The sequence below is a fragment of the Narcine bancroftii genome, chromosome 1 (assembly GCF_036971445.1).
Source record: "Narcine bancroftii isolate sNarBan1 chromosome 1, sNarBan1.hap1, whole genome shotgun sequence".
Lineage (NCBI taxonomy): Eukaryota > Metazoa > Chordata > Chondrichthyes > Torpediniformes > Narcinidae > Narcine > Narcine bancroftii.
This window is the reverse complement of record NC_091469.1, coordinates 282823704-282837948: the sequence shown is the minus strand read 5'-3', so window position 1 is coordinate 282837948 and position 14245 is coordinate 282823704. Positions and strand designations below refer to the sequence as shown.

At 38.0% G+C, this 14245-nt stretch overlaps 1 protein-coding gene and 1 long non-coding RNA gene across 4 annotated transcripts in view; one reads left to right on the top strand and one right to left on the bottom strand.

Moving 5' to 3' along the window:
* LOC138745085 (uncharacterized) overlaps positions 1 to 14245 on the bottom strand; it is a 120066-nt gene that overhangs the window by 74981 nt on the left and 30840 nt on the right. The gene's annotated exons all lie outside the window — the stretch shown is intronic.
* Positions 1603 to 14245, top strand: part of LOC138745075 (apoptosis regulator BAX-like) — a 42581-nt gene continuing 29938 nt past the window's right edge. For all 3 annotated transcript variants that reach the window (XM_069902165.1, XM_069902158.1, XM_069902174.1), the window contains exon 1: positions 1603 to 1794. Coding sequence is in view for 2 of the 3 variants with exons in the window: in XM_069902158.1 (XP_069758259.1) it covers positions 1740 to 1794 (55 nt within the window). In the remaining variant the exon portion in view is untranslated. The remainder of the gene's footprint in view (positions 1795 to 14245) is intronic.

Below are 14245 nucleotides of genomic sequence, written 5' to 3'. Positions count from 1 at the left end.
GGTTATAGGACAATTGGATATAATTGGGCAGCTCAGGCTCGTGGGCTGAACTATGCTCTATGTCTACATTAAAAAAAAACAGCTTATGCTTATGGTCCGGAGAAAACAAGTTTGTGATGAAGCCACAGCACAGGCTAGGGGGTGAATGGAAGAAAGCAAATATCTCTGATTGGGTGACACTCCCAAATATAACAGTTGAGATCAGATTGAGTGTAAAGTGTTGACAACAGTAAGATTTTGGGACATGCCCAGCAGGCCAGACTACACAAAAGAAAGAACTGAGCCACAAAGTTGGCAGACAGAAGCGTCTAGTTATGATACAACAGAAAGAAAAAGTGAGTGATATAAAAATTGGAGAATTCATCATTGAATATTCTCGGGTGGATAATGAGAATCTGAGTAGTTAGTCCCATCTGTCTGCGTTATCCCTAAAGCGTCCCTCTCCATATTCTGCTCCATTTCAACCCAGGTGGCACTTCCGTCATTAAGAAATCTGAGCTTCCTAATCTGGCCCCTCAACTTCCCTGCTCTAAGATCCCCTTAAAAGCTACATTTTCGTTCGAGCTTGGAGTCACATCTTGATAAGGAAAGTCCCATGATGTTGAAAATATAACCTTCAAACAAGTACAATTTTGTTTTTGTTTAGGGCCTGCTGACTACCATCCCACCACTATTTTTGTTCAGTTGCCTGTCAACATTTCTCCATACCTGGATGAAGGGCTCAAGGCCAAAACGTTGATTATGCATCTTTATCTTTGCTGTATAAAGTACATTGTTTGACCTGCTGAGTTTCTCCAGCATTGTGTTTTTACTTCAACCACGGTGTCTGCAAATTTTCGTGTTTTAATTCAAACAGGAAATGTTGGAAATGTTCAGCAAGTCTGAATTAAAAATGATTCTACGTTTCAGGTCAGCGGGAAAAAGTACAGCACAAGGGAATGTTTGTGATGGGGTCGAGACCAAGAGAATTCTTCATCCTGGAAAAAGGTCCGAGCCCCTCCACCCCGAGCTTTATTTCTCTCTCCCCATCTGCTGCCTGTCGGGCAGTTTGGCCCAAGGTTAAATCTAATCGTGGACATAAAACACTACAGATGCTGGAATCTTGGTGCAGGGGCTGCCCCGTAACGTGGACAATCCAGTTCCTACCAGATGCTAGCGGACCCTGTGAGTTCCTCCGGTAAATTGAATTCTTGCTCAATATACTCCTGTAAAGCGCCGTTTGCCAGGTTCCCCATTTTAAAATGCCATTGATGAAACAGCACTGGGAAAATTGGGTCAATATCAAGATTTAAACTACAAAGTTGGCTGAAAAATAAACATCCTATTGACTAGTCATTTGTCAGAAGTGCTGATATATTATTCTTCCTGTAATATTCAATTCGCTTCTCTTCCGGGTGTGTGTGAGAGAGAGCGAGATGAAGCAGGTGAGTTACACCCAGCAAAATCTGAAACTCAATCCTCCTCGACTTTGCAACTTGATCTCACTGATTGACAGCCCCAATTGCCAATGTAATGGATCAACTAAGTTCCCGGCCCGGGCGACAACCAATGGGAAGAGGGAGGGGGGTGGGGGGAATATAAGTAAACTTCGGCCAAAGTGAAATTCCCCTCCGGCGCGCTGACGTGGGGAGTGATCTCACTCTGTGTCCATCTCAGGCGGAAGACGGGGTGTTTTAAAAAAATTGTTGATTTGGTCTCGTTGTTTGTTGTTTCCCTGTACTTGGAGCCGCGGTTCGGCTATGGCTAACTTCCAGGGGTCGTCTGACAACGGGCAGAGGACGAAGACCAGATCCGGTGAGTGCATTCAGCAGGAGACCTGGTCTAGATTGGTTCGGCAGATAGCCGCCTCCCTGCAATCAGCCGGCACGGATAAAGGCAGGCTGCACATCTCTACCTCAGCGCTTCTTGAGTGATGATCAATCCTTGACGTTGCTAATCCACCAGCACCCATCCCAATCATGTAAATTCAAGTATTTAAATATTTGGAATTGTTATCAATACTTGAAACCATTTTGCTCTCGTGACCTCACCTGGTCTAGATCACATGTGACATCAGACCAACCTTTTGAGGTTGACTATTAAGGTCAAGAGGTAAATGGGTAAAGACAATACAAATGCAGGATGGTTGTGTTCTTTCCCAAATATTTTACTCGATTTTCTTTGGGATGTTATTGGAGATACTTTTTTTCCTGCTTTGAATTTTTCTCTTGTGCCCTCCCAACTGTATCCACTTGTTAATCTGTGCTCCTCTCCCTTTTTCCTTCCTCTCTCCTCCTCTCCCTTCCTTTCTGCGCGAGGTGCCTGCCTGATTTTGCAAAACCTGACAAAGGTCCCAGCTTGAAACATTGGTTAGCATTAGCTTCCTATGGATGCTGCATGACCTGCTGAGTTTCTCGATCACGTATTGGCAATGTGTGCTAGTTCAGTGTCTCAACCTGTGCTCTTCAGACTGCAAGATTGTTAAAGGACATCTAGAGCAAAGATAAAAATGACTGATATAATGAACAAGTAATGTGCAAACAAAGTTGTAAATTTGACCCACCACACACAAAAAAAGAAATATTTTCAAAGTTCCCACCAAAACAAAACAAAGGTTCTATTGGGTGGTACTGGAGGAGGCTCGATCTCACCAACCCCTTCAGAAGCAGTCTGTGGTTTGTAATTGGTGAACTGTGGTAGGCCAGGAATAGTTCAACGGGTTGTGAGTGGGGGAAAAAAATAAGGTTGAGAGCTGCTGTTACAATTCACTGCGGAATCCAATTTGAGTTTCTTGGTTACCTTTTAGTTGCCTGTGTTGAAAGCCTGTGGATGTTGGGGGAAGAGGAATGAACTCAGCAGATGCAAGGTGAAACCTTGGGTGGCTTTACCCAAAGCATAAGGGCAAATGAAAAAGTGATTAAAAAGCCTGCTCAGCCATGACAGCTTAAATGGGGGGTGAGCCAGGGTTCTCTGCTGCAAGATCCTAAATAATATGGATAGGTGGGGATGGTCATGGGAGAGGAAGTAAAAGGATGAAGCCCTCCACTCAATGAAGTGAGAATGAAGTAAATAAAACTGAACTTTAACTACTCATTCAGTCTAACTTGGCAGTTTATGCTTCATGCTCAGATTGTATCTTTGCTACCTTTGCTCTTTCTGCTCCCTGAGTCACTATTTCACTGTAAGAATAAAAGGCCTGGCCCCTTGGATTACTGGCCAGAGGTCTGGTCTGCCTGCTGACACATGTGATAGAGGGAGTACCATCTATGTTTGCCAGAGAAATTCCTGGCATGGTGAATATAAAGAGAGATAATGCAGACATACGAGTTCCCACAAATGAAAGATGATCTTGTTGAATTGTTCAAGATTCTTATGGAGCTTGACAAGAATAAATCAGTGGTTCTCAACTTTTTTTGCCCTAAGACCCACTTTAATTTTTTTTTAAAACAACGTACACCCCACCATTAGCGGAAAAAGGTTATATATTCAAAAGAAGTTCTAATTAAATCATTTACTGCAAGTGTATTTCAATGCAATTAAGGTTGGAAATACACTGTATCACATATTTCATATTGAACTACTACTTCAATATGTCAACCAGCTCAAAGACACAGTCAACAATTGTCACTTCAGTGGGAATCTTGCCCTTGGTACTGGCTGCAGATTTTTTTGATTAGAGGAACTAATTTTGTTAGTTTCAACCTTAAATCTCCACATTTTGTCATTTCCAGTCGGTTCCTTTTTCCTTGTAGCAAATCACTTTTTTCTTTGGCTTGCCTTCGCGGACGAAGATTTACGGAGGGGGTAAATGTCCACGTCAGCTGCAGGCTCGTTGGTGGCTGACAAGTCCGATGCGGGACAGGCAGACACGGTTGCAACGGTTGCAGGGGAAAATTGGTTGGTTGGGGTTGGGTGTTGGGTTTTTCCTCCTTTGCCTTTTGTCAGTGAGGTGGGCTCTGCGGTCTTCTTCAAAGGAGGTTGCTGCCCGCCGAACTGTGAGGCGCCAAGATGCACGGTTTGAGGCGATATCAGCCCACTGGCGGTGGTCAATGTGGCAGGCACCAAGAGATTTCTTTAGGCAGTCCTTGTACCTTTTCTTTGGTGCACCTCTGTCACGGTGGCCAGTGGAGAGCTCGCCATATAACACGATCTTGGGAAGGCGATGGTCCTCCATTCTGGAGACATGACCCACCCAGCGCAGCTGGATCTTCAGCAGTGTGGACTCGATGCTGTCGACCTCTGCCATCTCAAGTACTTCGACGTTAGGGATGAAAGCGCTCCAATGAATGTTGAGGATGGAGCGGAGACAACGCTGGTGGAAGCGTTCTAGGAGCCGTAGGTGATGCCGGAAGAGGACCCATGATTCGGAGCCGAACAGGAGTGTGGGTATGACAACGGCTCTGTATATGCTTATCTTTGTGAGGTTTTTCAGTTGGTTGTTTTTCCAGACTCTTTTGTGTAGTCTTCCAAAGGCGCTATTTGCCTTGGCGAGTCTGTTGTCTATCTCGTTGTCAATCCTTGCATCTGATCAAATGGTGCAGCCGAGATAGGTAAATTGGTTGACCGTTTTGAGTTTTGTGTGCCCGATGGAGATGTGGGGGGGCTGGTAGTCATGGTGGGGAGCAAATCGCTAGCAGCACTGAAACTACATTCTACTAAATAAGACAATGGAAAATGTATCAATAGTTCACTTGCTAAAGTAGTCAAGTTTGGGTATTTCTTTTTGATCTCATTAGCCACATCATGGTTCCTTTCACTTTGAACAGAGTTTTCACAGATTCATCATGTTGCAACTCAGATAACTCCTCTTGGTATTGCACTGGAACTTCCAATAAGTCCACCAGTAATTGCTGAGTTAACCAAGAGGGAAAATCCATTGCCTTTAAATCACAAAATCTATCATTAAAGTCGGTAACCAACATTTTCAAATGGTCTACAATTATGTTTGTAGCAGCATTAGTTACATCACACTTATTCAACAAAAAGAATTGACTGAAATTTCTTGCAGAAATGTTCCTTGGGCATAATTCTAGAAGCGTCCTGAATCTAAATATCTTTGTTTTTGCATCGGCGAGTGTCATATTTGCTACTTGGCGTTGCTTGTTCAATGTACTTAGTTCCTCAAAAATGTCTGTCAAGTAACTCACATAGTGTTGCCATCTGTTGTTATAAAGAACTTCATTTCAGGTTTGCCCTTCAAAAACTTGCTGAGGAGATCAAATAATTCCATAAGCCTTTTGAAGCAGTTTCCCTTTGACAACACTTTCACTTCAGTGGAAAGCAATAATCTTGCATGCTCTGCATTTTTATCAACACAAAAAAAAATGCTTAAACACATGTTCAGATTTTGGCATTAGCTTTGATGGCATTGATATACTTGATTACTGAATGAAACTTTCTTGGCAAATAAGTTTTCTCAGTGGATAACATAATGCACAGCCAACATGTTTGAATTTTCATCCTTCATTAATTTTAAACCTATCCTGTTTTTTTTACCCCATCATAGCAGGTGCAGCATCTGTAGCACAAGATACAATGTTTCCTTTTGGTATTTCATTTTCATCCAAATAATTTTTGAGCTTGCTGTAGATATTAACTGCACTAGTGGTTGTTTCCAATGATTCACAAAATATCTCTTCTTGATGTTAATCTTTTTGATCAATATATCTCAACTATGCCAATAACAGAGCCTCACTGTCCTGTAGATAGAGAATCTTCGTGATTTCAACTTCTCAATAAGCTGTTTTTCAGCATTTTGATCCATGTCATCTATTCTGTTGCAGACGGTACTATTACTCAGTGGCATGCTCGGACATCTTTGTCATCCTTTTGCAGAACTGTTTTGAGAAACGATGATATTTTTAGGTTTAATCAGTTCCTCCATAATCGTATGATTTTTCCCATGCTTTGCTATCAGCGGAGAAATTTCATAGCTAGCTTCAAGGGTATGATTCACTGCTGTAGTTTGCACAGCGAATAATGAAGAGATTTTTTATCGATTTTCAAATTTCTCTTTCAGTGATTTTTAAAATATTCCAATTTCAAATTGACATGGTTAGGATGTTTTACCCTCAAATGAGCTTCAAGAAGGTCTGCTTTCATTTATTAATTTGTCAAAGTTTGTTGGCATAATAAGAACATAGTACATGTTCATCATGTACAGCCATATAAACCCAAACTTCAAGAACCCCACTGAATATTGATGAACCTTTTGCTTGCTCAGTCTGCTCATTTTGAATATAAAACAGCGTGAGCTCCCTGAAACAGATTAATACAACAGCACAAGCTCCCTGAAATATATTAATCAATATTTTATTGTCTTAGAAATGAAAAATGTAATAAAAGCAATTATCAAATCAAAGGAAGAATACTGACCCTAAAAAAAGAAAAATACTAACATGGTTTTGGACATTTTTTTCTGTCAGAGAATGCATCAAAACTGCACTATCCTCATGTTTTACTTTCTGGGGTCCCTATTTTTTTTTAATTTTGGCGTCCACCTCAGGCTGGCGCCAGGGATGGACTCCTCCCCTACCCCCACCAATACGCTAGTGCACAATGATGCATACAGATACAGGTCTCACTCACTACTGAAAACTGAAAAAGTAAAGGAGTATGGACGGAGACATTATTGTTGAGATAACTTGGAATGGATGATAATAAGACGGGTCAGAAAAAGTATAATTATAATGTTAACCAAGGATAACAACAGTTAAAATAAGAGAAACAACAGAGAAACATTGGAAGAGCAAAAACACATGTTATGAAAATTAAAAAAAAACAAAGTGATTTTACTTGGAAATTACCACAATTTTGTTGAACTGACAGTGTTGCCAAGTCACATCTTTCACACCAACATAATGAGTTTATTTTTTCAAACTAACTTTTAAATTATTTCCCAAAATATTCCTACATCCCACTAAAATATTCATAAGTCTCATGCCCAATCAAAATATTCCAACGCCCCAGCTTGAGAATCTGTGGAATAGATGAATGGATGATGATCCCCTGACTGTCCTGGCCATTTGGATTTGAATATTTCTGCTGAGATATAAATGTCACCAGCCACAGAGTGATGAATATTTACAATTAATTTTCAAAGAGAATCGTGGAAATGCTGTTGCAAAATGTGGTCAAGAAGGAGTGGAATGGGGAGGAGTCACGTGATGGAGTAGTGGCCAGTCGGGGAACTCCAGCCCTCTCCGGAAAAGTAAAAAAAAAGACAGTGAAAAAACAAAGGCACAAACACAAAAACCAAAATAAAGTGAAAGTAAAGGTGTGGAAAAAATGGCAGCGAAGAAAGAAAAGCCAAAAGCAATGGGAAGAAGAGAAGAAGAAAAGACGTCAGAAGAAGAAGGTGAAGGCCTTACCTGTGCGAGGAGGCCCGCTGTGGAGAGAGAAGCCCGCTCCCTAAGGTCAGTTGAAGCCCCGAACTCGGGACTACAAAAATGGCTCACGGAGCCAAACAAAAGTGCGCAACCGCGCATGCGCAAGACAAAAATAACACTGACGGGAGGGGGGACCAGCTGAGGAGTCGATCTCCACAGCTGAAATTGACAACCACAACAAAGCAGCAAGACGAAAACATAGAAAATAACGAGAACAAGAAAGAAGAGAGTAAAAAGAAATCAGAGAAACAACAGATGACCAACCCAGAGGAAGAAGACCAGCATCAAGACACTTCTAGTAAAAATAAGAACACCAAAAATACCCAACAAAATGAAACAAACAACCAACAAGAAAACCAGAAGAGACAGAGGTAAAGGACACGGATCCTGGAGTGGACTCAGAAGAAGAGGAAGAACACAGAGAAATGGAAGATGAAGGAAAGGGCAAGTACATGGATATATATTTTTTAAAGAATATATGGAATCAGTAAAAGAATGGCAATCACAAGAATTCAGTGAAATAAAAAGAAGAGTAAAAAGTACAGAAGAAAAATTGAATAGATTAGAGATGATCATGTCTGATATAGGAAAAAGAGTGGACAAGGTGGAAGAACGAGAAACAGCCATAGAAATGGAAGTAGATGACTTAAAAAAGAAATTAGAAGAATCTGATAAAAAAGTTAAAGAAACACAGGAGCTGTTAGCTCAGAAGATAGATATAATGGAAAATTATAATAGAAGAAACAATATAAAGATAGTGGGCCGTAAGGAAGATGAAGAAGGCAAAAATATGAAAGAATTTATAAAAGAATGGATCCCCAGGGTCCTAGGAAGACCAGAATTACAGGAAGAAATGGAAATAGAAAGGGCACACAGAACATTAGCCCCTAAACCACAACCACAATAAAAACCAAGATCCATCCTAGTAAAATTCCTAGTATATACAACAAGAGAAAATATATTGGAGAAAGCAATGAGGAAAATAAGAGAAGACAAAAAACCACTGGAATACAAAGGTCAAACTCCTGAAGAAGAGGAAGGAGTTTAATACAGCAAAAACGATCCTATGGAAAAAAGGATATAAATTTATGCTAAAGTATCCAGTGATACTTAAAATAATTATTCCAGGGCAGCAAAGCAAACTATTCTCGGATCCAGAAAAAGCACGAAAATTTTCAGAACAACAACAAAACAGAAAGAGAGATGAAGAGATGTAACGAGAACAAAAATGACCACAAACTATATGTATGTGTGTATGTATATATACAAAAAAATAGAGTATAGGTAAGAACTAAGAAGGGAAAGAAAGGGAAGAAAGGAAGTATGGGGGGAATTAAGAGAGTGACCTTTGTTATATATGAAGATTAAAATCTTTTCTGGGGAGGCTGGGTGGGGAAGAATTACGGTCACTGCGAAATCAGTTGACGCTTGCGAGTGAATTCGCAAATCCAAATGGAGAGGGGAGATGTGGTTGCCCGACAAGGGACAAAGGGCAACTCAGGAAGGGGAGGGGGTAATGGGGTTAAAGGAATTTTAGATAGGAGAATAATGGAAATATTTTGTGTTTTAGAAATGTCTTATAATGTGTTCAAAAAAAGAAAGCAGAAATGGATAAGAAGGAAAGGTGATGATGAGGAAACGGAAAGGAAAGATAAACAAAGTATGAAATGGCTATGTTGAACTATATGACTTTAAATATTAATGGAATACATAACCAAATCAAAAGGAAGAAACTGTTAAATTTACTGAAAAAAGAAAAAAATTGATATAGCATTCGTACAAGAAACATACTTAACTGAAGTGGAACACAAGAAATTAAAGAGAGATTGGATAGGACATGTAACAGCAGCGTCAAATAATTCAAAAGCTAGAGGAGTAGCTATATTAATCAGTAAAAATGTACCAATTAAAATAGAAGAGGAAATAATAGATCCAGCAGGGAGATATGTAATGATAAAATGTCAGATATATTCGGAGTTTTGGAATTTACTCAATGTATATTCACCTATCAAAGAAGATCAAAAATTTATGAAAGATTTTTTTGAAGATAGCAGACACGCAAGGGAACATACTAATAGGAGGGGATTTCAACCTTAATTTAGATTCAAACATGGATAAAACTGGGAAAAAAATTAACAGAAAGAACAAAGTAACCAAATTTATAATTAAATCGATGCAAGAAATGCAACTTTTGGATATATGGAGGAAACAACACCCAAAGGAAAAGGAATATTCATATTATTCAGGTAGACATAAAACATACTCAAGAATAGACCTATTCTTGTTATCAGCTCGCATGCAAGAGAGAGTTAGGAAAACGGAATATAAAGTTAGACTACTATCGGACCACTCACCCCTGTTATTGACAATAGAGTTAGAGGACATCCCACCAAGAATGTATAGATGGAGATTAAACTCCATGCTACTTAAAAGGCAGGATTTTAGAGAATTCATTGAACGACAAATTAAAATGTACTTTGAAATAAATACGGAATCAGTGAAAGATAAGTTTATACTATGGGACGCAATGAAAGCGTTCATCAGAGGGCAAATAATAAGTTATGTAACTAAGATGAAGAAGGACTACAATCAGAAAACAGAGCAGTTGGAAAGGGAAATAGCAAATATAGAAAAAGAAGTAGCAATGAAGGAAGACACAACTAAAAGAAGAGAATTGGCAGATTTAAAAAAAATATGAAAGACTACAAACATATAAGGTGGAGAAAAACATAATGAAGACAAAACACAAATATTATGAACTAGGAGAAAAAACGCACAAAATTCTAGTGTGGCAGCTTAAGACAGAACAAACTAAGAGAATGGTATTGGCATTAAGGAAAAAAGACAAGCAAATCACATATAATCCAACGGAGATTAATGAAAACTTCAAAGAATTCTACAAACAATTATATCAAACTGAAAATGAAGGGAAAGAAGACAAAATAGATGAATTTTTAACTAAAATTGAACTACCGAAATTACAAACAGAGGAACAAAATAAATTAACAAAACCATTTGAAATGGAAGAAATACAGGAGATAATAAAAAAACTACCGAACAATAAAACACCAGGAGAGGATGGATTCCCAATAGAATTCTATAAAACATTTAAAGATTTATTAATTCCTCCCCTTCTGGAAGTAATCAACCAGATTGATAAAACACAAAGCTTACCAGATTCATGCAAAACAGCAATAATTACAGTAATATCAAAGACAGGGAAAGATCCACTCGCACCAGCGTCATATAGACCAATATCTTTACTTAACACAGATTATAAGATAATAGCTAAACTATTAGCAAACAGATTAGCCGACTATGTACCAAAAATAGTAAATTTAGACCAAACTGGATTTATTAAAAAAAGACGAACAACAGACAATATCTGTAAATTTATTAACTTAATTCACGCAGTAGAAGGAAATAAAACTCCAACAGTAGTGGTTGCTTTAGACACAGAGAAGGCCTTTGACAGAGTAGAATGGAATTATTTATTCAAAGTACTACAAAAATTCAGCTAACCAGAGAAATATATTAATTGGATTAAAGCATTAGATAAGGGGCCATTGGCGAAAGTGACAGTAAATGGATATATATCAAAACAATTTAACTTAAGGCAGGGATGCCCACTATCTCCCTTATTGTTCGCGTTAGCCATAGAACCACTAGCAGAACTGATAAGAACAGAAAATAAAATATAAGGGATAAAAATAAAAGACAAGGAATATAAAATCAGTCTATTTGCAGATGACATTATAATATACGTAGCAGAACCAGAAATATCAATAAAAGAATTACATAGGAAATTGAAGAAATATGGAGAAGAGTCGGGGTACAAGATTAATGCAAATAAAAGTGAAGCAATGCCAATGAATAATGCGGATTTCTCAAAATTTAAGAAAGAATCACCATTCAGATGGAAAACGCAAGTAATGCGATACCTCGGCCATCTATATAAACTCAATTATTATTCACTAATGAAAAAATTACAAGACGACTTAGAGCATTGGAAAGACTTACCACTAACACTGATAGGAAGGATAAACTGTATTAAAATGAACATTTTCCGAAGGATACAATACCTATTTCAGACATTACCAATACGCTTAACAGAGAAATTCTTCAAGGAGTTAAAGAAAATAATAAGGAAATTTTTATGGAAAGGGGGGAAACCGAGGATAGCACTAGATAAATTAATAGAATGGTACAAACAAGGAGGCTTACAACTGCCAAATTTTAAAAATTATTATAGAGCCGCACAATTAAGATACCTATCAGATTTTTATCAAACAAGGGAAAAGCCAGATTGGACTAGATTAGAACTAGATAAAATAGGGGAGAAGATATCTGAACATATATTATATAAATGGGATGAAAAATTGGTACAACATAGGAATTCTCCAGTATTGCATCATCTGCTCAACATTTGGAAGAAGATTCACATAGAAAGGAATAAAACAAATTACCAACTACCAAAACTAATACTGACGCAAAATCAGCTAATCCCTTTTACGATAGATAACCTTTCCTTTAGAGAATGGGAGAAAAAAGGGATCAAGAGAATAGAAAATTGTTTTTTGGGAAATAAATTATTACCCTTTGAACAAATGAAGGATAAATATAATATAACTCACGATACAATGTTGGCATACCAACTGAAATCCTACTTGAAGGACAAATTGGGAAACAGTCTGAGGTTACCAGAAGGAAGTAATTTTGAATATGTGATTACAGACACAATGATAATCAAAAAATTTGTAACAAACATGTATATTAAACTACAAGAAAAGGAGAACGAGGAAACAAATGGTAAAACTAAACTAAAATGGGAACAAGATCTAAACATAAAGAATGAAACATGGGAGAAGTTATGCTCCGGAACTATGAGAAATACAATAAATATGAGGTTACGTATGATACAATATAACTGGATACACAGGCTTTACATTACACCTGAAAAGTTAAATAAATGGTACCCAACAGTATCTGACATGTTTTCGCTGTAAAAAAGGAAATGGGAATAACAATTCATGCAATTTGGACATGTGAGAAAGTGAAAAAAATTTTGGGAAGATCTAAACCAGATATTAAATAAAATCACAAAAAGCAATATACCAAAAAACCGAGAGATCTTCCTCCTAAGTTACATAAAAACCAAAGAATTTGGACTCGATTTGGATGGAGCACAAAAAAGATTTGTTATGATAGCCCTAGCTGTAGCAAAAAAATGTATTATGTCAACCTGGAAATTGGAAGATAACTTGAGAATACAACAATGGTATATAGAAATGAATAAATGTATTCCATTAGAAAAAAATAACATATAATTTAAGAAATAACATTACAATATTTGAACAAATATGGGAGCCATACATGAAACACAATAGAGAAAACCTACCGTGGACATCTACCACCTAAAATGACAGAAGGAGAAGATAATGAAAAGAACTGACTCAGTGAAATTTCTTGTTTATTTTTATTGAGTGACAACATTGTTTGACGGGTTTAATGTATCTTATATTCTGAACTTTAAATAAATGGGAGGGGAAGGAAGGGAGGGAGGGAGGGAAAGGGAGGGAGGGAGGGAGAGGAGGAGGGAAGGGGGAGAAAATTACACTATATATTTAAGAAGGAAAATGTATGTATCTTGATCAATATGGTTTATTGTGTGAAAAATTAAAAAAAAATTAAAAAAAAAAAGGAGTGGAATGAATTTTTGGCTGTGAAGAGAATAAAGGGATATGGGGTTCATATCGAAGATTGGGACCAAGATAAATGGTTGGATACGATCTTACTGGGCGTGGGTGGCATGGGCAGCATAGCCCCAAGGGACTGTTACCATGCTAAATTTAAATTAAAAAATTATTGATTATGGACAGACGTGAGAAGCTGACTGCCCTGCTTCTGCTTCTCCTTCATACTAATGCTGGTCACGTTTTTTTCACTCCTGTTCTCTGTTTCAGGGCAAGAATGAGGAGTTTCTGCTTGTTGACCTGAATCAGCACAGGTTTAGCAAATTCTTGGATGGACCCAGGAGATTTTGCTTCCTCATGGGATGCAGACTCATGGATGAGGCAGGAATTGAAATAGAAAATGATGCAAGTCTGCAGCAGGGCAGACAACAACTGCGGAGTTAATGTTTATTTTTAAAATTTAGACATACAGCACGCTAACAGGCCATTTCGATCCATGAGCCCCTGCCACCAAATTATATCCAAATGACTTTGAATGGGGTTGTCTCACAACAATATCTTAGGACAATGTCTTCTTTTAATGAATGGTCAATATTTATTTCCCCTTTCTAATCACTTGGACATTTGAGGATGATTTCATTCTGGGCCTGTAATGCTGTAAAGACAATACTGAGCAAGAATATTTGATCTTCTTTCAAATAGATAGACCTTTGGGCTTCGTATATCAGTTATCAATTAGATACTGCAAATGTTGACAGATGATCATGGAAACAAATTTCCAATTCTGCTCTACAAATGGTCTCCAAAACTCGGGATTGAAAAGATTAACTGGTGGTCAAGTCAAGTGGGATGGATGCACAAACTCAGGATATCTCTGACTGCTTGATGCCCACTGTTGTATTGCCGCAAGAGGGTGGCATTGATTTTGATTGGATTTCTTTCTGAATGGAAATTTATCCATGTACTGCAGCCATTCCTCACTGAGTGCCCAATTTCTTCCTATCCTGCTTTCTTGAGCAGCATGCTAAGGAACCAACAAGGAAGAATACTATTTTAGATCTAGTATTGTGCAATGAGATAGGTGCAATTAATGATCTAGTAGGGACCCTCTTGGAAAGAGTGATCATAGTATGATTGAATTTCTCATACAGATGGAAGTTGCAATAGTTAGATCTAAAACTAGTG